Source organism: Vipera ursinii (assembly GCF_947247035.1).
Source record: "Vipera ursinii genome assembly, chromosome: 3".
Taxonomy (NCBI): Eukaryota; Metazoa; Chordata; class Lepidosauria; order Squamata; family Viperidae; genus Vipera; species Vipera ursinii.
The window spans coordinates 124,220,618-124,247,206 of NC_139516.1; the positions used below are offsets into that span (position 1 = coordinate 124,220,618).

At 39.0% G+C, this 26,589-nt stretch overlaps 1 protein-coding gene across 1 annotated transcript in view; it reads right to left on the reverse strand.

Moving 5' to 3' along the window:
• Positions 1-26,589, reverse strand: part of ADAMTS16 (ADAM metallopeptidase with thrombospondin type 1 motif 16) — a gene marked incomplete at its 5' end in the record, with an annotated part of 97,243 nt that overhangs the window by 49,717 nt on the left and 20,937 nt on the right. Inside the window, 9 exons of the mRNA XM_083360296.1 lie at positions 891-1,063; positions 2,714-2,862; positions 10,219-10,314; positions 11,876-12,029; positions 16,885-17,022; positions 18,007-18,112; positions 18,696-18,855; positions 24,171-24,254; positions 25,231-25,430. Coding sequence (XP_083216422.1) covers positions 891-1,063; positions 2,714-2,862; positions 10,219-10,314; positions 11,876-12,029; positions 16,885-17,022; positions 18,007-18,112; positions 18,696-18,855; positions 24,171-24,254; positions 25,231-25,430 — 1,260 coding nt within the window. The remainder of the gene's footprint in view (positions 1-890; positions 1,064-2,713; positions 2,863-10,218; positions 10,315-11,875; positions 12,030-16,884; positions 17,023-18,006; positions 18,113-18,695; positions 18,856-24,170; positions 24,255-25,230; positions 25,431-26,589) is intronic.

A 26,589-nucleotide genomic window follows, 5' to 3' on the forward strand; every position in this document is an offset into this window, starting at 1 on the left:
GGCAGCTAAATGGCCTCCCCAAACGTCAGCAGGTCTGCGCGGAGGAACGGAGACCTGGGGAGGTTTGGGGAGGCGCCTAAACCTCCCCAAACGTTGGCAGGTCTCCGTTCCTCCGCGCCCTGCCTGCCTGCTTCTTTCCGCTGCGGAAAGAAGCAGGCAGGCAGGGCGCGGAGGAACGGAGACCTGCCGACGTTTGGGGAGGTTTGGGGAGGTGCGCGCGCACCTCCCCAAACCTCCCCAAACTTCGGCAGGTCTCGGACGGCGGTGGCTTGGGAGAGGTGCGCGCGATCCCGGAAGCACCAAAGCCTCGGCCGCGCATAAGTCCTCGGTAAGTTTTTTTGTTGACTGGAGTATAAGCCAAAGTGGAATTTTTCAGCCCAAAAAGTGGGCTGAAAAATTTGGCTTATACTCAAGTATATACGGTACATTAACAAAGCTTATGTTGTTGCATTGCTTTATTTTATTCTTTTTCTTTTCCTCTTATGTTATTCTTTTTCACTTTGTCCTCTTTTATTAAATAAATAAAGCAGAGAAGAGAGAGAGAGAAAAAACATATGCAAATGCATGAGATTCCTGGAAGGCAACAACTTTTACACTCCTAGATTGTGATCTTCCTTCTATGCTTTTCCTTGTGGTGGTGCATCTAATACATCCCAAACACTCCCTAGATAGAATGCTTAATATTAGAGGTCATCTTTATAAAATGCATTCTCTTGATTTTTAACAATTAAATTTGCAAAATGAACTATTTCACAATTTAAAAACAGAAATGTGTACAATCTGAAGCCCTCTGGCTGACTGCAGCTGGTCTGATTTCTTGGGTTGGGGGGCTGGTCCTATCACATGTGCAATGTCATTCTTCTGACACTTTCAAACATATTTAAACTCACCTTCTACTTGAGTATATGGTTTCCACTTATAGTGCCAGCCTCTGAACCGCTTGCTGTTGAATTCTGCACACTGAGCAGCTCTAAAGCTAATGCTGTTTGGGGGACACTTCTGAATGTTACAAAGCTTCAACACCCGAGAGGAACCTTCACAGAATTTCCCTCGATGCGAAGGTCTACAAATTAATGGAAAAGCTACCTCAAATCAGTTATTAATAACATAAATTTAAATAACCCAACAGACAGTGAAAATGCATGAGACATTCACACAGAAGAAGCTTTGTGACTGAAATGTTCTTATCCCATCAGCCTAATATGCATAAAAGGTAAAGGTTCCCCCGCACATGCGTGCTAGTCATTTCCAACTGTAGGGGCCGGTGCTCATCTCCGTTTCAAAGCCGAAGAGCCAGCGCTTGTCCAAGGACGTCTCCGTGGTCATGTGGCCGGCATAACTAGATGCCAAAGGCGCACGGAATGCTGTTACCTTCCCACCGTAGTGGTCCCTATTTTTCTACTTGCATTTTTATGTGCTTTCGAACTGCTAGGTTGGCAGAAGCTGGGACGAGTAACAGGCGCTCACTCTGTTACGCAGCACTCGGGATTCAACCTGCCAAACTGCCGACCTTCTGATCAACAAGCTCAGCGTCCTAACCCACTGAGCCACCGCGTCCCTATAATATGCATATAATTATGATAAAAATTAGTTTTACAAAGTCATTGCTGTCTGCATAAAATTTGCAAGGTTCAGCGAGAGATGCACAGGACAGTTCCCCATTTACTCACATTCTTTTTTTTTAAAATCCCATTTATATCCCTCCTTTCTCCGAAGACTCAGGGCGGCTTACAATCTAAGCACAAACCAATGTGCTTAGCAATAGCCTTCATTCTATGTATATGCCTGCTTATTAGGGCTTTCAGCCCCCCCAAGCGGCATTATTACAAAGTCAGCTTATTGCCCCCAACAATCTGGGTCCTCACTGTTCTGCTCACTGTTTTCCATATGAGCATGATTCATCTAGAAATAGGCCAAAATGATTGCCCCTAATTTATCACCCAATTCACAGGCTGCAGACAGTTGGGAAATTAGCACCTTCAAGTGGTGCAATGACAGGATACTTGCTCAGGAATAAAATTTTGCATATCATTTTTCCTTGCCAGAAAAAACCTGTCAGTAATTTTCATTTCTTTTTTTGAGAGGTGATGTTGGTGTTGCACTACATTGAGAATTTCTCTTTTCATCATGAATTGATTCTTTTTCTATGAAATGGAAAGCCATACAATTCAAGGAAAAATGATATGCAAAGTTTTATTCCTGAGCATTGGTTGTGACATTAACTCATCTATATATATTCTCCAGTTAAGTATGTGTCATGTTGAGGGGGTGGGGTGGGGTGTGGAGAATGTGCTAAATGTTCTTCAGCTATTGCTCCTTGTGCCAAGGAAAGTCAAGTGAGAAGCTTATTAAAGTGGACTGTATATTATATTGTAAGTGTGCCACCTTCAACTAAAATATAAGCATTTCCTGCTCCCTATTGTCACTTGTGTCCTTAGCATCATCATCATCATCATCATCATCATCATCATCATCATCATCATCATCATCAGTTGGAAGGGACCTTGGAGGTCATCTAGTCCAACCCCCTGCTAAGGTTTCATTGTGGTGAAACTGTTCCAAAGATGTTGAGAAAGTATCCTTTCCATTCACTTATGACAGTCAGATGGAGAATGGACAAAGCTCTGCCAATTTTAGTATATATATATCTTTTTTCAAAACTGGCTGATCTGATCATAGCGCTTAGACCCAAAACAAGGTAATACTCAGTCACCTTGGATTAGAACAGTTTCGTTCTCGATGAGATATACCTCCTCCACAGGTTCTAGAACAGGATGACCAGCTAGACCACTCGGACCAATGTCCATGGATTGGTTTCGGTCCTTCATCACCATATTTCACACATTGGCCGCCACGGCACCACTATAATGTACAACAAATTTGTTTGGGTGAGATTAAGCAATTATTAATAGATTGCAAATTCAAATAATATAGGGCCTGGCAGTACTTCGAATTATCTTGGAAACAACATGGGGGCCTCCGACACTGAACAGTAATGGAATAATACCATACCACCTATAAGCATCTGATAGCAGACTAGTTACTGCATTCAGGAGTAATTGCAGATTTTGGACTTTTTTTGAGATGGCTCAACTTAAAGTGCATTAAGTGGTTTTGGCTATGCAATGCATTGATGTAATAGTGAAAAAAATTATAATAAGCCCAGCTTACTACCCAATTTATAATCATCTGGCAAAAGCACCCAGGCATCTTTATCTGGGCTCAAAAGCTAGGCAAGGTTGGGTCTGGTGAACTTTGCCAGGTGGAAGACTAGATTGGCAAATCACTTCCAGACGTTACCAAGAATATTAATGAATGCTGTTCCTGAAATCACTAGGGGTTAAGCTTAATTTAAAGAAGAGTTTACTTTTAAGTTACAATCAACATGCAAATAAGGTAATCTTACATCTCTAATAAACGTACAGATAAGATGCAATTATTTTCATACACCTTTCCCCCACTCATTGGATTTTTGCAATAAGGTGGACTTTTCAAAGAACAAGTGTTTTAAAAGTAAATCAATCAATCAATCAATCAATCAATCAATCAATCAATCAATCTTATTTGTAAAACCTGCAGTCTAATCTAGGCTGGATTTACAGCATTTGAGTTGTTAATATTATCTGTGTACAATCATAAACAAAACTCTCCAATATTAAGTATCTAACGTTAAAAACAACAGTTCATAGCAAAAACTAAACATAGAATGACTTCATTTTGTTTGTATCCCAGCTATTACTACAGTACAAAATTTGACAGAATTTGAGTCAGAGGGGATATTAACTATGATCTCCAAGAATATGAAGCAATTCAAAACTACTGATTCAATTTCAGTGACTGAATATAAACAACTTGGCAGAGGATGTTAAACAAAACACCCCATTGACACCCCTGAGGGTAAAACATTAATATATGCAGTGTAAACACTCTTTATTTGAAGGCACACAAATGTTGTAAAAGAATTTGAGAGTATTAAGAGGCAGATGCATGTCTAATTGTAATGAATAGAGTATCAACTCTATTCCTTTGCGTATCACAATTTAAGGCTCTCTACTTGACCTAAGTCCAAGTTTTGCCTAGATCCAGCAGAGATCTTAATAATAAACCTGTAACAAGCCAAATCAAATATAATTTGATTTTTCCATAAGGCTGTCTATCAGTAGACACAGGCCCAAGGACAAATTTCTACACTGCTCCTTCTAGCTAGAATTAGTGGGAATAAATAACAATGTACTTATTATTAGAAAAGTCAGGAACCAGATAAATTACATTTGGATGGTTTACAGAAGCCCAGCCATTGTTGTGAAACACCATAAGTCTCCTGGAAGTCCTAAGGCACATTGTTTCAATGGCCTTTAATGCCCTTTCATGAGCTTGATGCCATGATGGAGTAGTAGGGAGGGGAATATGCAGGGCATTTTTGTCATAGAACGCTCAGAACGGAGTTCCGGCACCTTTTTTGGATGGAATCTTGTAGGATAGGCAAGGCGGGTTGTATGACATGTGTGAGTTCTGGCACCTTTTTGTTTTACAAAAAAAGCACTGGGAATAAGTGAAAACAAAGACTTTTCTTTTTAAAAAATAATGTTTGCTCATGTATGGTAAATTTCATTTTAGGTATATACAAAAACACATCGCATGTGAAGAAGTCCTCTGACCATGCAATTATTAAAAAAAGATAACAGTTTCTTAACCTGTTTCTAATTCATTTCTTGCTATGAAGTAGTTCATAATAATAATAATAATAATAATAATAATAATAATAATAATAATAATAATAATAATAATAATAATTTAATTTAATTTAATTTAATTTCTATACCGCCCTTCTCCAGAAGGACTCAGGGCGGTGTACAGGGCAAATACAATAAAAATACAATATACAAAAGTTAAAAAGGAATTAAATAGTGCAGTCCAATAACAATAAAAATAATACAATTAATATTAATATTAAAATAATTATACAATTCTTTATAATGATGTTTGCAAATGCGGGGGGGGAGGCACTTTACTCTTAATCAGTTTCCTAAGCAGAACAAAGCCCTCGGTCAGTTATAGGAGACATTTTATATAATCATTTTGTTAATTTTCAGGCATCATTTTACTCAAGTAGGCATTTTTTTTTGGGGGGGGGAGGTGGAAAGAGCAGAAAGCTTTAGAGCAACTTGTGCCAGTCTCTTCCTAGTATGCCCACAACAGGCATGAAGGCATGTGACAAAAGATAAGTAGACTAGAATAAAAGTCTCTGCTCTACCACTTTTCTCCTCTTCATGCATTTGTGACAGAACATGAAAAAGGCTTATTGATTTATTTAATTATTTCTTTATTTTGTTATTTATTTATTCTATATGTCATGTTTGTAGACTGCCCATCTCTCTCTCAAGGATGGGTTTACACATAAACATGAGAAATAGCAAGTATTAATACAAATGTTGGCTGCTAAACATAGTCCTAATATATGCATTATGTTTGGTGATATGTCTATGTTGAGCAAGTACTACTCATCGATATTCAAAAAATTTAAAAGTTCTATACCTAATTTCTAATGTAAAAGGTTTTGAAAAGCTAGGCTCATTTAAACTGATTTATTACAATTCAGAATTCCTGCTTCAGCTGAGCAATAACTAAAAACATGAGATGCTTGGGGTTTAGTTCATTTTTGCAAGAAGATTTATGTTTTCCCCTGAGACACCTGGTCTTTGTGACAAACTACAGCATGTCCAAGGTCACACAGCTTGTCCAGTAGACAAAACAATAAAAACTTCATTTCTTTTCACTATATCCACACCTTCATTTGAGATGTTACTGCCATTGTCTCGACTTCAGTCATGTTTGGTGTAAAAATAGATTACCATAGTGGTCAATGTTGATTTTAATTTCTGTATCTTTATGGTTATTCCTAAACTTAATGCCCAGAATGTCAATTCTGGGAAGTGAGAATTTAAAAGTAGTACTCCTGTATATATCACCACTTCTAAAATGAAATCATTGTTGGTGCACATTATTTTTCTTGAAGACAGATACCTTGGTATGCAACAAACACAACATAAGTGTCTTACTGTATATTATCTAACTTTTCCCTATGCTAAAAATATGAAAAGATAAGTATTTTTAAAATGGCAATAAAGGAAGAAAAACAACAATTGGAAAAACAATTCAAATGTACATTCATTTTTTATGGTCTTTGACTACTCAGTACTCTTGTCAACTACTTAAAGAGTTATTTCAGTTTAAATATTTCAGACTTTAGATCTCAGTCTATAAAAAGTCTTGGTGCTACTATCAATATCTATATTTCACTTTTCTTTTAGAAAGAAATCTTAGCCGGCAATGATAAAAGAGTTAAATCTTAGAAAATATCTATGTCTCATACAGTTGGTTGAGAATTTAGGGAGTTGAAGACTCAACACATCTGGAGATTACCAGATTGAAAAGGCTGGAATAGTTCATTCCAGTCAGATGTTGACTAGAGTTGATTGCCTTTGGACCACGGATGTCAAACTTGCCGTGTCAAGTGACATGTTGCAACATATCATGACTTATTTTGCATTGCCGGAGCTGGGGTAGGCGTGGCCTCCATATGATATAACCGGCCCATGGTCTGGCAGTTTGACACTCCTGCTTTAGATCATTACTTTCTGTTTAAGTTTGTCTTGTCACCTGTAATTTCCTCATATTAATGAATGAATGTTTGGTTCATTAATACATTAACTTGAACAATATGGTTCCTATCATCTTGTGCTTTTTTCATGCTATTTCTTGCAGCTTCTATCTAGCCTATCTAAATTTTTGTAACATACTAGCCAGGCAAACATTGCAATATACAGTGAGAGAAGAACCTGGAGTTATTGCTGGAATAATCATAGCCTTACTGCAAACATAACTTAACAATGTAAAATTGTGTAATATGTAATAATATGCCATAATATGTACATATGAAATATAAAATGAATATATTATGGAAAAAATTCTATATAATAATTGCTGAATGTTCTGTTTCTTGACTTGTAACCCACATTGACACTGATGAATTATATTGATATAACTGCCTCAACCAAATTTGCACGAATCCATATGTTCCTATCTTCATCTATTACTTGTGGTAATAATTTCTAGGTACTGAAAAGATAATATTTTATTTCCAGTTATACAGTGAGTATCGACTAAATGCTTTCTGCCTCTTATCCATGAAATGAATTAGTTTATATGTGAAATAAAAAATGCTCTCCCTTAAAAGTCAAAAAAGAAAAGAGTGAATATGGCCTATTGTATTATACATCGTGAGAGTTTAGAAGGCAAAGCATTAATGTTACACTAGAAATTAATGGCTTATTTGCTGAGAGTGAGTTTCATCTTAACAGTTGAAGTTGGCTATCAAGCACTTAGGTCTGAAGCAGCTCCATATCTCAAATTCTATCCCATAAGCTTCATAGTATAAATGTGAGATTTTTCCATGCATCAGACAAAGTGGATAACATCAACACACATCAGCTAAACCAGGAAAATCTTTTTAATCTTACTGTATATGCTTAGGCATCAGATAATATATACTTATGAGATAATTTAACAACAGAAGGAGCTGGAGGTGGACCATGATTCTATTTTATTCACTTTGCAGGAAAAGACATGTTTCATTCACAAAAATAAGTCATTTAATATATTCTGTGTTTTTATTTTTTATTTTTTATTTTTTAACCATTGTTGGGAATATTTCTGATCCTGGATGGAGGCAATAAATCATGCAGAAAAGCAGGATTTTGCATATGTATCAGATTGAATTTGAATCTGATGCACACCTGAATGGGTGCTATTTGTTACGCTCAGTGTTTGTTTTGTTGTATATTCAAAAGGATGCTTTGTAAAAAGAGTATAGAGTATTTGAGTATGTATTTAGGTGGACACAGCAGCCTGCTTCCATATTAGATTCCTGGCTTTTTCCCCGCTTGGACCAGGGTACTGTGTTTAAAATCTTATATTTCAAAGAGACTATCTACAGTCATCTTGTCAGATTTTATGTTATTGTTCTAGATTGTATCCCCTTATATTTATGAGAATGATTTATGGCAAGTGACATGTTAAAAATAGTAAATGTGCACATAGTAAAGAAAGCAAAGAGATCGTGTATGCTATCTGATTTATAAATGAAGTCATTTGTTTGAGATTAATTGTTCCTGTCTGTTATTCTTGGACAAACACACACACTCACACACAGCACATCTCTTGGGACTGTCAGTCAGGATTACACCCCATTTAACCTAAAAGTACACACTGGCTTTGATGTGAAAGTTTAAACTGAGTCTGTCTGCATTCAACTTGATATGTTCCTTGTTTATGATATATCCTTGAAATCTTGTCTGGAGTCAAATGACCCTATAGTTTGGTTTGGAAAAAGAGCCTGATATGATATTTCTTCTTCTAAGAATTGAAGCTAAAAATAATCATAATGAAAACGATTGGCTGCTTTGAGATAGGCAACCTATGACTCTCTCTATGACAATGAACTACATCTTCCATCACTGGTGCTCATTGACCATACTATCTTCAGATGATGGGTACTGGAGTCCAGCAACTTCTGAAGGGTAAAAATCTCCTATCCCACTGTTTGTAACAATGTTTACACCTCACAAATTTAATTTTTTAAATCTGTGTATTCTGAGAGGCAGTGTTTGCAGCTTGTTGCAGTTACACAGCATGTCTGTTTGAGGCTCAGCCTTATTATTTAATTCACACAAATAATATGTTTGCAAATGGTTTTGTAATGCCATGACGGAAAGAGGTTTTTAATTTTTGTTCTCTGCTGTAATCTTGGTACAGATCAGCTCTCCACACCTGCTACTTGCATTAGAATGAAAACCTCCACACATGTAAACAGAAGCTCCTTCTGGAATAAATTGCAAGTTTAAGACTCCCCCAACCCTCTGCCAGCTCCCCTTACTTATCTGGGTCCAATCTGGGTTAAACTACTTACATCTGATATTTGATGCTGAATTATTGAGAAGTACTGGGAGAATGCTACTAAAATTTAACTAAGATTAGAAGAAGCCGTTTGAGATAGGCACACAAAAAGAAGATAGACAGACAGGCAGGAAGGAAAAGAGAATTGGGATTGCAGAGAGGTTTCTGTCCTAAAGCAAGAGAAGGAAGATATGGAATTTGGAAAAGAAGGAGGACAAAGGTGCAAAATTAATTGGAGATAAGTTAGGAAAAGGTAGGGTGAATTAATAGCTAAATAACTTCAGAGAGATCTGTAATGGTACCACCCCCCCCCATGGCAAATAACATGTAGAGAAAAGGTATGTAAGGGGGGGAAGAAGTTGGAGGATTGAGTGCTAACACTGAACAGATTAAAGAGAGGGGAAGAATTGTTAAATGAAAAGAAAGAAACATGGCTTTTCACTGATATTATTGTGACCTTGCCCTCTTAAATAAGCAATGTACAAAAAAGAATCTTCAGAGCCACTGATGGATTGGGCAGAATATAAGATTTTTAAATAAAAACCCAAACAGATGCTTATCATTTGATTATTCCAGACTTCTTCTCATGCAGTTTTTCTTTGAAAAACTATTCTTTGTTCTACAAAGCCTGGGATTAATCAGTGATAAGATATTCATAGATGTGTTCTTTCACCAAAAATGACCAGAAGCCAACTAGAGCTTAGGGAGTTAAGAGGATATTTAAACTTTATTTCGATGTGACTTCCAAGATCACATGAGGATACTCAGGACCATAACCTGATCCCAAGGGTGCAGTGATTCTAATAAAATGATTTTCCATAGAATCTAGTCTATCCTTTGGGGAAGTCCAAACTTTCTATCAGCTGTAGGAAAGCCTACCCAGCATCTTACATTTTTAATTGTGGCATTACTGAGGAAAGAGGATTTCCATGAATTATGAACATGCAGGTCTGGTTCTTCAATACATCCAATAATTAAAAGAATACTCATTATTCATAGGATAATATGAAAAGCTCTAGGCAAGGAAAGGAACAAACATATCTAAATTCAAATGATTCAGATGTACTAAAAGTGATTAACAGATATTAAATGCCCTTATATCTTAGCAGATGTGGCCAAAAAAATATTCAATTGCATTCAGTTCAATTAAAATAATGATGCAGGGCATTTTATTTCCCATTTCAACTCACTTTCATCATAACTTCCACTTCATAGCTTCCACCATTTATTTATATAAATAACATCTATCAAATATTTTCTTACCATATCGTAACCACAGATTGTACCTTCTGCAGCTGGCATAAATTTGGTTTCACATTTTCTACCAACTCGATGGCACCACAATGCTTTACAAATATCCTGGTGGAGTAAAAGAGTAGATGGAAAAATAGCAATAACAGAAATACTGCATTAAGAATAGTTAGAACAAAAAATGGCCTATAGAAGGAAGCAAAGTCATTCTGTTAGTAGGTACATACCATACAACGTCTACATACAGAATTGTTTTTTTCTTGTCTGTCTTAAAACAGGATGAGAACTACATGGAGGGGCAACAATGGCAACGACAGAACCTCTGCATGTATAACATCCATGGAATTTTAATTCCCTGATGACAAGAAATGTTACTGAAATACAGATGGTCCTTGACTTACAACAGTGCATTAACTGACTGTTTGAAGTACTGAAAAAGTGACATTACTGTTTTTCTCACGACCATTGCAGCATCCCAGGGTCACATGAACAAAATTCAGATGCTTGGCAACTGATTCATATTTATGATGGCTGCAGTGTCCCAGGGTCACATGATAACCTTTTACAACCTTCTGACAAGCAAAGTCTATGGGGAAGCCAGAGTCACTTAATAACCATATTACTAGCTTAACAACTGCAGTGATTCACTTAACAATGATGGCAAGGAAGGCTGTAAAATGGGGCAAAACTCACTTAACAACTGTGTCAACTTCCTACGGAAATGTTGGGCTCAGTTGTGCTTGTAAGTTGAGGACTACATGTAAACGGATTTTCTATCCAAATATTGTACACAGGATCAATACAAATGTTTCAGACCAAACGAAGAGATTCTTTCTGGATTTCTATCCCACAAAGCTATTAGGAAAGGGGTTTCCCCAGGGATGTCAGTCCAACTTTGGATTGCTCTTTCCCAGGACACTACTTATTTCAAGGCCTTTTGCAGCACAAATGAATACTTTGGAAAATCTCAGACTGTTAGCTAGTTTTTATTTTCTCTGTCATTATTGCACTATTTTAAGCTGATCTAAAAACTAGTTTGAATGGGGAAGTCGTATGAAATCTGATAGTATGTATTTATACGTGCAAATAAATATATAAATCAAAATCAGTTTATTAATTTCTAATCTGGGTGGAATAATAGTTTATGATAATTAGGAAAGTCACTATTTTCAAACTAAAGTATCTCACACTTTCCTGTGGGAATAAAATGAGGAAGAAGATCTAATAATACACATACATTATTCTGAGCCCCTAGATCAAGGGGTCACATATGCAATGTCACGTGTCATGACCTATTGTGACTTTTTTCCATTGCTGGCAATGGGGTGGGTGTGGTTTCACCATGATGCATCCAGCCCATGGGCCGGCAGATTGACACTCCTGCCCTAGGTTAAATAATTTACTAAATTTAATCTAGAATAAGACTCTCTCTCTCTCTCTCTCTCTCTCTCTCTCTCTCTCTCTCTCTCTATATATATATATATATATATATATATATATATATATATATATATATATATATATATATGAGAGAGAGAGACATAGACAGACAGACAGATAGAGATAGATAGATAGATAGAGATATAGATATTGAGATAGATGGATAGATGGATAGATAGATAGATAGATAGATAGATAGATAGATAGATAGATAGATAGATAGATATACCTTTTTAAAATCCATCATGCATAGCTTAGCTTTTTCTCCAAACTGCCATTTGCATTGAATAGTTGCATCATAAAGTTCCCCTGGAAGCTTCTCTGGATATTTGTATTCCTGCACAGGCTTAGGTTGATCAGCAAGACATAAGGACTGAGGAGAGCTAAAGAGATCCAAACAAGACATCTTTGGTTATATCACATTCAGATTTAACAGTGACTCTTCTAATAGCTAGTCATTTCTGAAAGAGGACAGTTTTAGATCACAAACTGCATAGAAATTCAGTATAACATGATATCAGCCTTCCAAGATAGACCAGTCCAGGAAACCAGTGACATATAGGTAGTACTACTTTTATTCTAAAATTATAATAAGAGAATCTTGCAAGTCTTAGTGTGCTTTCCCCTTTAATCCTTTATCTTGTGAAAAATAGGGAGGGGCTTTTCTGAGATATTTATTTATGTTACCTTCTTGATTCAGGCTCCTGCCCCTTTTATCTAATTATTTCCTTTCTACTGTCCTTCAAGAACATTTCCTCTGCCTTCTACATATGTCCATTAAATGGAAGGAAGCAGGAATAGGAGGCAGCCAAGTCTGGGATGAGGCATATGTAGAAGATGTATGTTTTTCTGCTAAATGACTCAGATCTGTAATGTATTGGGCTTTGTCTTGCTTTGGAATATCACGTGGGGTTAATTGCTGGAAGGTTGCTTAAGCAGGGAAGCTGGCTAATGGCTCCCAGCTCCTCAGACAACCCGTCTCCAGCGCCGCCATTGGCTGCCTCTAGGGCAGCAACAAGTTGCTTCAAACCTATTGGCTGCCACCTAGAGGCCAGGGTATAAATTGCTGCATTCTCAGCCCTGTTTGTAAGTTCAGTTCCTGCAACCAAATAAACAATGATCTTTGCTGAACTCACTCACCTTGTCTCATTAATCAAGCAACAAACCCAGTATCTAACACTGGCGATGAGGGTGGGATCTTGCTCCTCCAACTGAGCTGAAGAGTCACTAGGGGAGAGGCTGAACAAGCCTGGCAGGAAAGCTATTCCCCCCCCCCAGGTCAGTCTAGCATAGCCACGCTAGCGACCGCGCGCCCAGAGGACCAGTCCCTGGGCAACGGAGGAGCAGGACAAGAAGACAATGAGCCCCAGCTGTGAAGACCAGCAGAAATGGCAAAGGTCGGAAAGCTGGAAGAATTTGACATAGCTCACACAGAAAGATGGTCTTCGTATCTATCCAGGGTCAAGAACTATTTACGCATGAATCAAGTTGCCAAGGACGGCCTGAAGGCTGCTACGCTCCTGTGTGTGTGCGACCCAGCCACGTTCAAAATTGCAGAGAACTTGTTCGTGGCAACGCCATTGGAGTCTGTAATGTTCAAGGGCTTGAAGAAAAGGCTCGGAGACCACTTCCAGCCCAAGCTATCGGTAATCACTTGGCGCCATGCATTTGAACAGAGAGTTCAGCAACCAGGGGAAACACCGTCTGAATTTATTGCAGTATTGAGGCAGGCCGCATGCCTGTGCCAGTTCTCCGACGTCAAGGAGAGGCTACGAGACCATCTTGTCTGTGGTCTCTGGAATTGAGAGTTACAGCAAAAACTCTTTGTCAAAGAGACTCTGTCATTTCCAGATGCACTGAAAGAGATCATGGCAGACGAAGCCGCCACCAGGGCCATATGAGCCATGCGGTCCACCAAAACAGCACAGCACAAGGAAGCCATCCAGCACAAGGACGCCGAACACGTAGAAGACCCCAAAGACAACACAGAAGTTGACAAGCTACAAAGACACAACAACCAACAGTGTCGCAGCGACAAGCAACAAGTGGCGACTTATAGGGCAGATCCCTTCCTTAGGTGCCCAGGGTGTGGCGGCCGCCACTAACGCATGGACTGTAGGTTCTGGACAGCCATGTGCCGGGCCTGTGGAAAGACTGGCCACATCGTGTCCATCTGCAGAGGTCGCTAGAGGGACCGGCCATCAAATCACCAGTAGCACATCCCAACCAGGAGAGGTACTGGGGCCCCGGGACAGTATAGCATAGGGTTTTGCTCCAGCGGCAGAAGCATTTGCCATACGGGAGCTCGCTGCCCTATTAAGCTGAAGTTTAGACTTCAAGTTGTGCTGCAAGGGGTCCCCTGTAAGATGGAGCTGGATATGGGCTCAGCCGCATCCATTATTTCACTTGAGACATTTAATTTCGTCTGCAGTCGCAGTAAGAGATGGGCCAAGCTGAGGCCATCTGACATTATACTAACTGATTTCCAGAATGCCAGAGTCGCAGTCAAGGGTGAGGTCACACTAGCTGTTAAATTTAAGGGGTTTTCTGGGCACCTGGACGTTGTCGTAGTAGGGGGTCAGTGAACGAGCCTGATCGGGCTCGACTGGTTTGATGCACTAGGCATCCAAGTAACTGGAATCAACCGGATGCAAGTCGTGAGTCTAGCGACAGTATGCGAGGAATTCGCAGATGTGTTTGACTCAGCCCTTGGGATGTACACGGGCCCACCAATAACATTTAAACTAGATCCTACAGTAATGCCTGTCAGGATTAAACCTCATAGAGTGCCATTTGCTCTCAAACACAAGATAGATGCTGAGTTAGATAAACTTGTAGAATAGGGAGTACTGCAGCCAGTAGATGGGGGTGAATGGGAGACCCCAATCATAACACCACTAAAATCCAATGGGGAGGTCAGAATCTGTGCCGATTATAAATGCACAATCAATCGTGCACTCAAACAGCATGCATACCCGATACCAGTAGTAAGCCACATCCTGGCGTCCTTGCAAGGCAGTACAATTTTTGCAAAATTAGACTTGGCTCAGGCATACCAGCAGCTTCCTGTTGATGAGGTCACAGCCATGGCACAGACAATTGTAATCCACAGGGGGGCATTTAAAGTGAAATGCCTGCAATTCAGGGTCAGCGTAGCCCCTGGCATTTTTCAAGGCATTATGGAGTGGATGCTCAAGGGCATTCTGGGGGTTTGCCCCTATTTTGATGATGTGCTCATTGCTGGTGAGTCCACTGAGGTACTAGCAAGGAGGCTTAGAGCCATCCTTCAAATGCTGCGCGAAGCAGGCCTCAAGCTTAAAAAGAATAAGTGTAGCCCTCCTGGCTAGTGTATGTAGCTCGGGAGGGGACATGGGGCTGGCTCCAGGCAGTAATAACTACTTCTTTGAGGGAGGGTAGCTTCTCTGCCACCTTGAAGGAGGCGGTGGTGAGGCCCCTCCTCAAGAAGCCTGCCCTGGACCTGGCTATTTTGAACAACTATCGTCCGGTCTCCAACCTTCGCTTTCTTGCAAAGGTTGTTGAGAGCATGGTGGCACATCAGCTCCCTCTGTTCCTGGAGGAAGCTGACTATCTGGACCCATACCAATTGGGTTTTAGGCCCAGGTACAGCATGGAAACGGCATTTGTCGCGCTGGTGAATGATCTCTGGCAGGCTAGAGACAGGGGTTGTTCCTCTGTCCTAGTCCTATTAGACCTCTCAGCGGCTTTTGATACCATCGAGCATGGTATCTTACTGTGGCACCTCAGTGGGTTGGGAGTGGGTGGCACTGTTCTATAGTGGTTCTCTTCCTACCTCCTGGGTCGTTCGCAGTCGGTGTTGGCAGGAGGGCAGAGGTCGGCCTCGAGGCCTCTCATTTGCGGAGTTCCTCAGGGGTCGGTCCTCTCACCCCTCCTGTTCAACATCTATATGAAGCCGCTGGGTGAGATCATCTGTGGTTTTGGGGTGGGGTATCATCAGTATGGTGATGATACCCCAGTATGCTGATGATACCCAGCTTTTCATCTCCACCCCAAATCAACCCAGTGATGCCCTCGACGTGATGTCCTGTTGCCTGGAGGCGGTTCGGGTCTGGATGGGGAGGAACAGGCTTCGACTTAATCCCGACAAGACCGAGTGGTTGTACATACCGGCATCTTAAGTAATCCAGCCTATTCCATCTTTAACTATGGGGGGTGAGGTGTTACCCCCCGTAGATAGGGCTCGCAACTTGGGCATCCTCCTTGACTCACAGCTCAGTTTGGAAGATCACATAGGAGCTGTGACCAGGTGGGCTTTTGCCCAGGTTCGCCTGGTGCACCAGTTGTGGCCCTATCTGGACCGAGATGCCCTATGTACAGTCACTCATGCGCTCGCGACCTCTCAAATAGACTATTGCAATGCTCTTTACATGGGGCTGCCCTTGAGGACTACTTGGAGGCTCCAACTGGTGCAGAATGCACCAGTATTGGGAGTATCTCCCGATACTCCCATGTAACACCTCTTCTCCGCGAGCTGCATTGGCTCCCAGCTGCCCTCCGGGTGAGATTCAAGATGCTGGTGATGACCTACAAAGCCCTAAATGACATGGGTCCAGATTATTTATGGGAGCACCTTCTGCCGGCATCAACTTCCCATCATCCTGTGCGCTCCCACAGAGAGGGCCTCCTCAGGGTGCCGTTGGTCAGGGAGTGCTGGCCAGCGGCCCCCAGGGGGAGAGCATTCTCTGTGGGCGAGCCTGTCCTCTGGAATCAGGTCCCTGTTGAGTTCCGGATGGCTCCCGACCTTTGCTCTTTTCGCCGTGACCTGAAAACCTGGTTATTCGAGCTTGCTGGCCTGGACTGAGGGATTGGGATTTTAAATTTTAGAATTTGATTTACTTGGTTTGGGGCTAAATTTAATTTAATTTATTTTAACTTTGTATGCCATGTTTTAATTGCCCTGTACACTGTCCCGAGTCCTTTGGGAGAAGGGCGGTATATAAATCTAATAAAATAAATAAATAAATAAAATAAACTGAGGAAATATAATCCATCAATCCATTCTATATGGACCATAGAATCATACTAAATTTATCACCTTGTGTAATTTTAAACCTGAGTCTGAAACTCACCAGATCTCACTGCATGTATATAGGTACCTACAGCTTTCAATAATGAAACTTCCTCATTTTAAGGGACAAAAGCAACTTTCTCATAGCTTATGCTTTTTCCTCACTGAAATCACTCACTTGGCACATGTACCTTAGAAATGTGTAGAGATATTGACGACTACAAGCTGACCAGGAGAAGACTCCATTGTGTCCTGCTAGTGTGGGTGACATAATATTACCTTCAGACTTTTTGCAAATATTTCCTTCTCCATCATGGACCATGCCAAAGCTGTAAGAGGCAAAATGTTAACTTTATACTTTTATAAGTACTGTGGCATAATGGCAGAATTTAAATTGAGCAGAAGAGGAATCTTAACTATTGTTTTCAGTATTAATCTGGATATACTTATGAAACACAATGATTTTCCAATACATTTCTAGGGGCCCTTTAAACATTCTATCTAAATAATTTCATTCGGCATAAACCTAGAGCTTTGACTACATAGTTTTATATATGCTTATCAATTTTTGTGTTTTTACAGGCTATAAATAATTTTAGGAAGGAAAGAATTTAGACAGACAAGCGTATTGATTTATTTGCACCTACAGAACTGTAACCTGCATTAAGTGGGCTGGCTTAATTTGTTTAATAATATGCATTGGATCATAAAACCTGATATCCAATGGTGTATTTAATGAGGGTTAACTGCTGGTGATTGCAAAATACATTAAGTCACAGACAGACAAGATTATGGCTTAAAACACTTTTTATACACTAGCACAGATACAATGGCACAAGTTGTTCTAATTTTTTGCTTTGTTCTGCAATAAAGCTGTGGATGTAAGAGACAGAGATTTTACATATTGATAAAGTATAACAATTGAATGAATTATATTTTTAAAAAATCAGTAAAAATCTTAAGATATGTTACTGAGGTGTTTATAACAGATGTCAATGGCAAATTAGAGCCAGGAGCCAGTATCTATAGTTTAAATAGGATTTTTTTTAATATTTTAGTTATAGCCATTGCAGCCACCCTAAAGGACAACCCTAAATGCTAAGAAGGTGGAACATGGGGCAGATCAATAGCCTCAGTATTTTTCCTTTTATACTTAAAGTTCGAACTGTGATTAAAATGTAAGCAGTAATCCTAGTTTTTGGAAATCATAGCATGGTTGGATATCTAAAAGAATCATCTATTGGTCATTTTTGGGCAGGAAAAAAAAAGATTAAAACTCTTTCATTTTTCCAAAAACAGGTTGACAGACTTACTTATGTCCAGATTCATGAGCAACAGTAAAAGCAAGTCCAAGTCCAGTATCTTCATTAATAGTACAACTGCGGTATTTGCTGCACATGCCACTTATGGGTGCAAATCCTGGAGAGTTTAAGTGAAAAAAGATTAAACAGCATGCCTTAGGGAAAGAATTGGGGTTAGACAATTAAGACTCCTCCCTTTTTTAATCACAAAAGGTGGTAAAATTTAATATAGCCATTGGGTTTGATTCACCTATTTATTTCCTGCAATCCCTAGAAGCTTCAACTGAGATGTATTACAAGTCCCAATGATGCATTACAAACCAGATTTGTCTTTGAGTAGAAAGATGCTGGAGCAGATTATTCTCATTTATTAATAAGATTTGTGTCCTTTCCTATCAGATATTGCTACTCCAAGCAGCATCACAAGGAGAGCATGGAGAAATCTCTATGTACTTGACATTATTTAGCGTCTGTTTGGAACTGCAATCGCTGGATTGTTATCATTGTACAAAGGTATAAAAATATTTTAAATAATGGGAATACTGCTTTTCTCATCATCTAAGCATCAGGACTTAGATGATGTCTACGTTCTGCAGACTGTAGGTATTCAGGACCTGCATTTGAAGATATTAGTCTTGCCAAAGGCTCCTTGGTGCATTTGTGGTCCAATGCAAGCAAAATAAATAAATAAAAGGACTTACCTAAAGTATCACAAGGCTCATTTTTCCAGGAACAGATGTCAAAGCCAGTCAGTAAAATTGCATGGTCGTGGCGGCTGCCATCCTTTCCCATCAGCCCAGACTGCCACTGACAAAAGCTACTCAGGGTATGGTCAGCATGGTGATTAATCACAAGGCCTGGCTGCAGACAAGTCAAATAAAAAAGCACCTCCACTCAGTTTTATTTTTTAATTGGAAAGTAAAAATGAGCAGGGATTATTATTTTTTTAAAATACAGTTTGCAACTGAATAAAAACAGACCAGCACTTTGGGGAAAGATTTGAGAAACAACAGAACACCAATATTTTTCTTCCACAAAAACAGCTTAGACAAAATAAATTGATCTCCCACGCTTTGGTCTACTTTGCAAAATCAACCTGACATTTTTAGGAACTTCAAAGACCTATTGTTAATGTAAACTCATTAGAAAGGGTTGTGTTGCCTAATGCAACTCACCAGCCAAGGCCAGGCAATCCATCAGAGCCTTCATACAGGAGGTCTTTCTAGGACTGGAAAACCAGTATATTTACCAAGCACTTAGTAAAGTACCAGACTTGCCTAGCAAAAGTATTTGCCTTGGATGCACCCAGATTGGTAAGCCTGGTTTGCCTCCTGCCAAGTGATCAATAAACAATTCAGCATTGATTACTATTGCCCAAACTCTCTTCAGCTGATTCATTAACTCTCTGTTATGGCTTATCCAGTGGGTCGATAGAGCATCTTGGAACACAGAATATTTGTTGTTTTGTTCGTTGTTGTTGTTTTCTCTTTCCGATATTACAAGTTACTCAACAGTTTTTTTCCCCACTAGAAGCAGAGAAACAAGAGTATAGAGTAGTATTTTTAAACTGCAGCCATTGACTTCACCAAATGATGTAGTGTTCATAAGGAAAGGAAAAGGAGAGGAGTCCTTGCAGATTTTACTCTGCAAGTCATGGCTGACTATAGGGGCCGGCACTCATCTCCTTTTCAAGGCCACTGGGCCAGCGCTGTCCAAAGACATTTCTGAGGTCATGTGGCCAGCATGACATGAAGTGCTGTTTCCTCTCCATCAAAGTTGTACCCATTTATCTACTCACATTTGCATCCTTTCAAATTGCTAGGTGGGCAGGAGCCAGGCAAAAATGGGCTCTCACCCCATTGTACAACTCTCGGGTCTCAAACCTGGGCTGTCGGCTTTCCAGCCGACAAGCCCAGCATCTTAACCACTGAACCCTTCCATCACCCAGTACTAATGAAGATTATGAAAAATATGATTACAAGAGATAATAGGTATGGAATTCTAGAATCTTTATTATTTTTACAAGATTAGTGGCAAACCTTCACTTTCCTCAATTGAAAACAAACAAACTATTCCACCATTTTCAGATATTTACCAGAAACTTCCTGCAGAAAACATTTTGACTTTCCAAAGTCATAATTTCATCCTTGGAATTACCAGACTCCAACAGATTCTAATTCTTTGTTAGCTAATTGTATATGCACAGTGAGGTTTGTGATATGTACAGTTTACCTGGATTGCAGTGGACTATTTGCTTTCTCCTTGGAAATCTAAATAATTTCATTTTTGATCAATAAGGAAATTCCAGCATTCACCTATAATTTAATAATAGTGGACAAGGGACCATGCTCCCAAAAATGGAGTATCACAGTATCCTGTATATGGCTAGGTGGCAAAGAAATGTTGAGATTAGGACTGCCAGATAGGGTGGTGCTAATCCCTCTATGCTTGCTTGTACTCATGATTCAGGTTTGTGAAATAGTTCTCAAAAGCAATGTTAAGAGATCAGGTACCTCCATTTGTTTAGGATATCACCCTTCACAGCTGATGGCTGACTATGGTAATTAAAGCCATTCAGGTTTTACTCCAAAAACTCTGGAAGAAAAACATACTGGGTTTGAGATTATCTCTTCTCTTCTCTCTTTGCCTGCTGTTCTGTATACCTAAATACCTGAAATATCTGTGATTAGAAGAGAAGAGTGTTGAGTGCAGAGAGGATATATGAAGCCATTGCCATCTTCTTCTTTAATACTGAAGCAAGACGACTGGCTACATGGAGAAGAGGTGAAGTGAACTTCATTTTATCTAGGAATTTTGTTCAAATATCTTGGAAAGCATTATTGCATAAATGGGGTTAATGTCTGTATTTATGAATAAGTTATATAAGAAAGAAAATATTTTATGAAGAGTTAATTAACTTTAAAGACTAGAATTCCAATAAAACAGATTGACATGTTTGGACACTTTATTGGTATTTTTGTACCTATTCAAGCCCTTGGTACTTATGAAATAAGCCTTTTGAGGAACATATATCTGTATCAGCCACTAAGAGCTCTTAAAAGTTGGCCACATCTACTGCTGGATCTTTTCCACCATATTAGCATAATGTAATTTATACAGCAAAATCAGTTGTTTCCCAAATGTGTCAACTACCAAAGCATCAAGTCCAAAATGTATGGTTTCTGAGCATTAGACTAAAGCTAATGCATAGACACTGAATCATAAATTAATCCAGAAGACACACCTCACTTTAGCAAAGAATGTCAAATAAATCTTTAATGTCTTTATAGGGAGGGAGATAGACAAATCTCTGAAGAGATTATCATATTATGTCTGTCCAATACTATTTCTTTCTCTTAGAATAACATGTAGAGAGAAAAAATAGGGAAAAACAATGAGAAAGATCTACCCAAAGGCATTTTCTAATGTATAATTCTAAGTGATTAATCAATTCAAAGCTGAACTATAAAATTTGGTTGGTTTTGAACTGTAAGTTTTTTCCCATTTGCTAGTTAATTTTTTAGCTCCTTTTGCTTTGTTTATATGATCAATAGTGCACAAATATGGTTATGGGTAGTCTCAAAAGCAACAGAATAGCAAGCAAAAGATTTAGAGAAGTAGCACTTCCAAGCCAGAGATATAAAGGAAAATTATGTCACAGGTGTAAGATCAAAAGATTATTCTTCCTACTTTTTCAGGTTGGACATGGTCCAAGCATGAAAATCTAAACATTCAGTGTAATTAAGCTGTCAAGTTAGGAACCTGATCGCTCAGCACATAAAATGAAGCATTACATTGCTAGTAGAGTTTTCTACTGCACAGGAGTTTGGAATCAATTCAAAAGAAAAAAAAAACCAAGGAAGAAGAGAAATAAATGATGGGAAAATAGACTTTAATATTCCATCAACACAGTTGTAACAGCTGGAATGATGATAATCTCAAGTTTGTCTTTCATGGCTTAACAAGGAAAGGATGATACCTCAAACTAACACGTTTTAGTGCCTTCAAGTATTTCATTGGATGCTCCAGAAATGCGCTTAGAATAAAAATGTTCATTAAAGTCAATGGAAGAAGATAAAAAGTTCTGGCTTTTCTTTTACCGTAAAACATGTCTCCTGGTGGGGCTATGCATATATAGTCCTTCAATTGCAATTGAATAGTAGCCATAAACTTATTCTTTCCTCATTAATATGGAGATTTTTCCTTCAAGTTTGTATCTGGCCGTAGGGTTGTAATAAATCTGAAATTCCTTCATGCTTGTGATGTTACCATGGTTAATCATGATGCATGACAATTATGAAACATGGTTAACAATTCTGATTCAAACAAGTCCAGAAGTGGCAATCTCTCATAACCTAGAATGAGAGAGGCCAAAATGGTCTTTGAAATGAGGAGGAACTGTGAGTGAACTGACCTAGAAGTCTTGAATCACGCAGCATTTCTGCCAGAGAAGCCCATCAGTCTGACCAGTGGTGGGATTCAAATATGTGAACAACCAGTTCTCTGTGTGGATACCGCTTCTGGAAGTCCATTCTGGGCCTGGGCAACATAAAATTAGCTACTGGTTCTGCTGAACTGGTGTGAACCGGCTGAATCCCACTACTGACTCTGATCCACTCTGTCAACCAATTCTGAATCATAACATGATTCTATCACCTCTACAATATTCCAACGTAAATATGCATTTTTTTGTCTTCTCAGAGAAACAGTCTTACCTGGTGATATTCCCTTTCCCCCAGTTGTCTCTCCCTTTGGAACTTGACCCCTGCCCTGGTGTTCTCTGTTTCCCTCTAGCTATGCTGAATTTCAGTTGCAGCTTTTGACACTTGATACCTTGCTTGACTGTTATTGCTTACACAAATTAACTCTTCTTTTTGCTAAGGGCTGCCCTATTCACCTCTGGCTTCACTGGACTGAAATCTAGTTCTCTCTGAACTTTGACTACAAAGAATCTGACCTGGGTTAACCCCTGAGAGAATGGCTCTTCGTACAAGACATAAAGCCATACTGAGGTTTGTCTGTTCCAGGCTTTACTGGATGTGAAATATCACACATCGTAGTTGAGCCAGAGGTGTGAATCAGTCCCTAATTATTTGTTGACTTGTGGTTAAAAAGATTCTGGCTAAACACTTCTGTGAAGCAGCCAATGTGTGATGCTGTGGTCTGGCCCAGATCCTTTGAACATTGTTAAGCACTTTTGCTTTTAAATCGATACTTTTATGAGAGAAGAGCCAAGCAGCTTAATTTGATCTGTCATAATGGGACTCCTTTACCCTGAAAGCACTTAAAAATTAGTTTTCCATAGCCCTGACAAGCATAGTGCTCCGGGATCCTGGCCTCTTCCTTTCCAACTGTGCATTGCTCAGAGGAATGATCTAGTGTAGCCAAGGAGATGGGAGATATGTCCATACCATACTTGATACCCTGCCTCTAATTTGACAAGAAGATTACATTTGGCTTCAACTGGGACAGTGGATGAAGTATTGAGCTTGCAGCTTCCCCGAGAACGAAGACCAAGTTTCAATACCAAATATTTAGGATAAAAAAGAAGGCAAGTTCTTATGATGGGAATGAGTAATTTGAAACATACAAATTAATTGTACAACATAATTGGGGTATTAAAAGGTAGATGACATGCAGGCAAAAGAAAAATGTATGGATGAAATAGAATGGGAGGAAGGGTCATGATTACACCTGTGGAATAAATAAATAAATGCCCATTTATGATTTTCTCCATCTAAGTGCTTAAAAATGTACATATATAATGGCTGTCCTGCCCATTGATAGCTTATTTACTTACACATAAATATGCACACACTCACACACCCACTGTATAGAAGTGTTCTCATCACATTGTATCTGCACACAAAACTAACAAGCTCAATTCTGAACATACTTTTTCATATGTTTATTCTCTTTAAATTTACATTTGCATAAAGATAAATACAACATTGTACAAATACTACAATGATAAAAGATAATTTCTCTGAAGTTGCCTTACAGCATGCATTTCTAAAAATTGTGATTTGACACATATGGCAGGCACCAAGTTAAGAAAAGATTGGTTTAATCTTATAATGCTACTCAGATGCTTCTGCACTTATGTCAAGAATTTAATCCAAGATCATGATTAAAAATCAAGTTTAATTTACTTTAAAATATTTAATACGCTATACCTGCTCTTCTTCCAAAAGTATCAAGCCAACAATTGCAATGTTGATATTACCTCCAATTGTTCCATCTCTGAACAATGCAGAAACCTGAAACATATTTTTAAGAAATCATGAAGCAATTAGACTTTGTTAAATGAATAGCATCAGTAAATTATGATGAGAATATAATGTTTGATTTTGTCCATAGCTCTGATGTAGTCTCCCATTTTTGCCTTTATTTAAACAGCACAGAAAAGGAGGAAAAAAGTGCGTGCATGCACACACACACACACACACACGATGTATATGTGTGTGTGTGATTGTGGGTGTATTGACTGTTATTGTTACTCAAACATGAATACACATAAAGTTTTACATAGCATTTTCAATGGAAGAGGGCCATGTTTCATTGTAATTATCCATACGCAATCACTATGTTCCTATTCATTGAAAGATATTTGAAAATATGCCTGCATGTGCTTGTGTCCATCCACCTGCAGATACAGGCACACATGTGTACTGAGGTCAGCAATGGGAAACAAGATATGTCTTTCCAGCTGAATGATAGCTACAGATAACCCCCCCCCCCTAAGTTCCTCCTTTTTCCTGATACTTGTTTCTACCCATTAATGTTATGAAAATCCTAGAGACATGACTCCTTCTTTTGGTCAAAGTGACCCTGCAGGTTCTGCTTCAAGGATTTGCAGTGGTTTGAAGTGACTGTACTCATTCCTTGCTTTTCTCAAAGGGAAAAGTAGGAGGGGAGCTGAGGTTTAAGAAGAGTCATTGCAAGAATCTTACTGTGCCATGAGGAATGAGTTAGGAAGAGGTGAGGCATCAGTGTGGGGCTATGTATTCAAGCTATACCTTTAAGATCTGGTGTGTCAACATACTTGATAAATGTCACTCATATCCCAGACATGATATTAAGGGCAGCGCAGAAATCAAATGTTTTCAGTATCACAACAAGAAGAGTCTTTTGTCTGGGAGCAAGGGGAGATACATTCTCATGTAGGAGTCTTAGACAATTAGAATATGGATTCTGTAAAAATGTTCAGTAATCAACTTAAAGGAACATCCGTACCATATTAAGTACAGTTAGAACATAAGTAGTAATATTCTCATAGCCGTGGTTTTGCATCATCTTTTTGTCAACCACCACCAAAGTCTCAACATTGAACTCTTTGGTCTTATGCACTTTCAGAAGAGATCGCTTGTTTCTCAGCAGAGGTTTATATTCATCTGGCAAGATATAGGTGTCTCCACCTGGAGGCTGAGGCATATCTGCAAGAACAAGACAAAAGATGTTCAAACAACGCTCAGTTATATAGGTTGACCAAACCAAACCAACAAACTGAAAATAAGCAAGGATAGGTCAAGGATATTATGATTTACAGTGTCATAATATGGAGCTCTACATGTATTCCCAAGTTTGTGGCTGCACTAATTTACAGTTTTTAACATTTTTAAGTAATACCGCATTATTAAAACCTTTTTAGCCATGGTTGTTAAGTGAACCGCTGCAGTTGTTAAATGAATCATATAGTCATTAAGCAAATCCATCCTCCCCCATTGACTTTGCTTGTTGGAAGCTGGCTGGGATGGTTGCAACTGACAATCACATGATCTGGAGACGCTGCAACTGTTGTTAAGTACAGATCGTTTGTCAAAGTGCCCAAATTTTAATAACATGACTGTGAGGATGCTGTGACAATTATTTCTTTCAGTGCCATTGTAACTTTGAATGATCACTAAACAAATGGTTGTGAGTTGAGGACTACCTGCAATCCTGTTTCTACCAATGCTTTGTATATACTAAGTATACAGAAAATCACAGTGTGTTTCTATTTATTTATTTTTTATTTTATTTTAATTCCATTTATATCCCGCCCTTCTCCAAAGACTCAGGGCGGCTTACAAGCTTAGCAGTAGCCTTCATTCTATGTATATGCCTGCTTATTAGGGCTTTCACACACCCCCAAGCGGCATTATTACAAAGTCAGCTTAATTGCCCCCAACAATCTGGGTCCTCATTTTACCTACCTCGGAAGGATGGAAGGCTGAGTCAACCTTGAGCCTGGTGGGATGCGAACCTGCACTAATTGCAGGCAGCTGGTGTTACTTAAGGAGGCATTAGCCCACTGCTCCACCAAGGCTCTTATTTATCTTGAATGATATAGAAAGGAAGCTATGGAAAGAAATCTCAACATTCTATAATATTAAGATGAGCCCTCTTAGTGTATTCTTAAGTTATGTGCATAAGGATTGGTCCGGGCATTTGCAAACCCCCTGATTTTGTTGAATTGTGAAAATTTTTTGCAAACAGTTATAGAAATTGCAAAGTAAATTAATATCTTGAATAGCCCCCATTAAACATATGAAATGAATGAAAAATAAGTGAAAACAAAAGACAGAAAGCATACTTTGTGTATTAATTGAAATC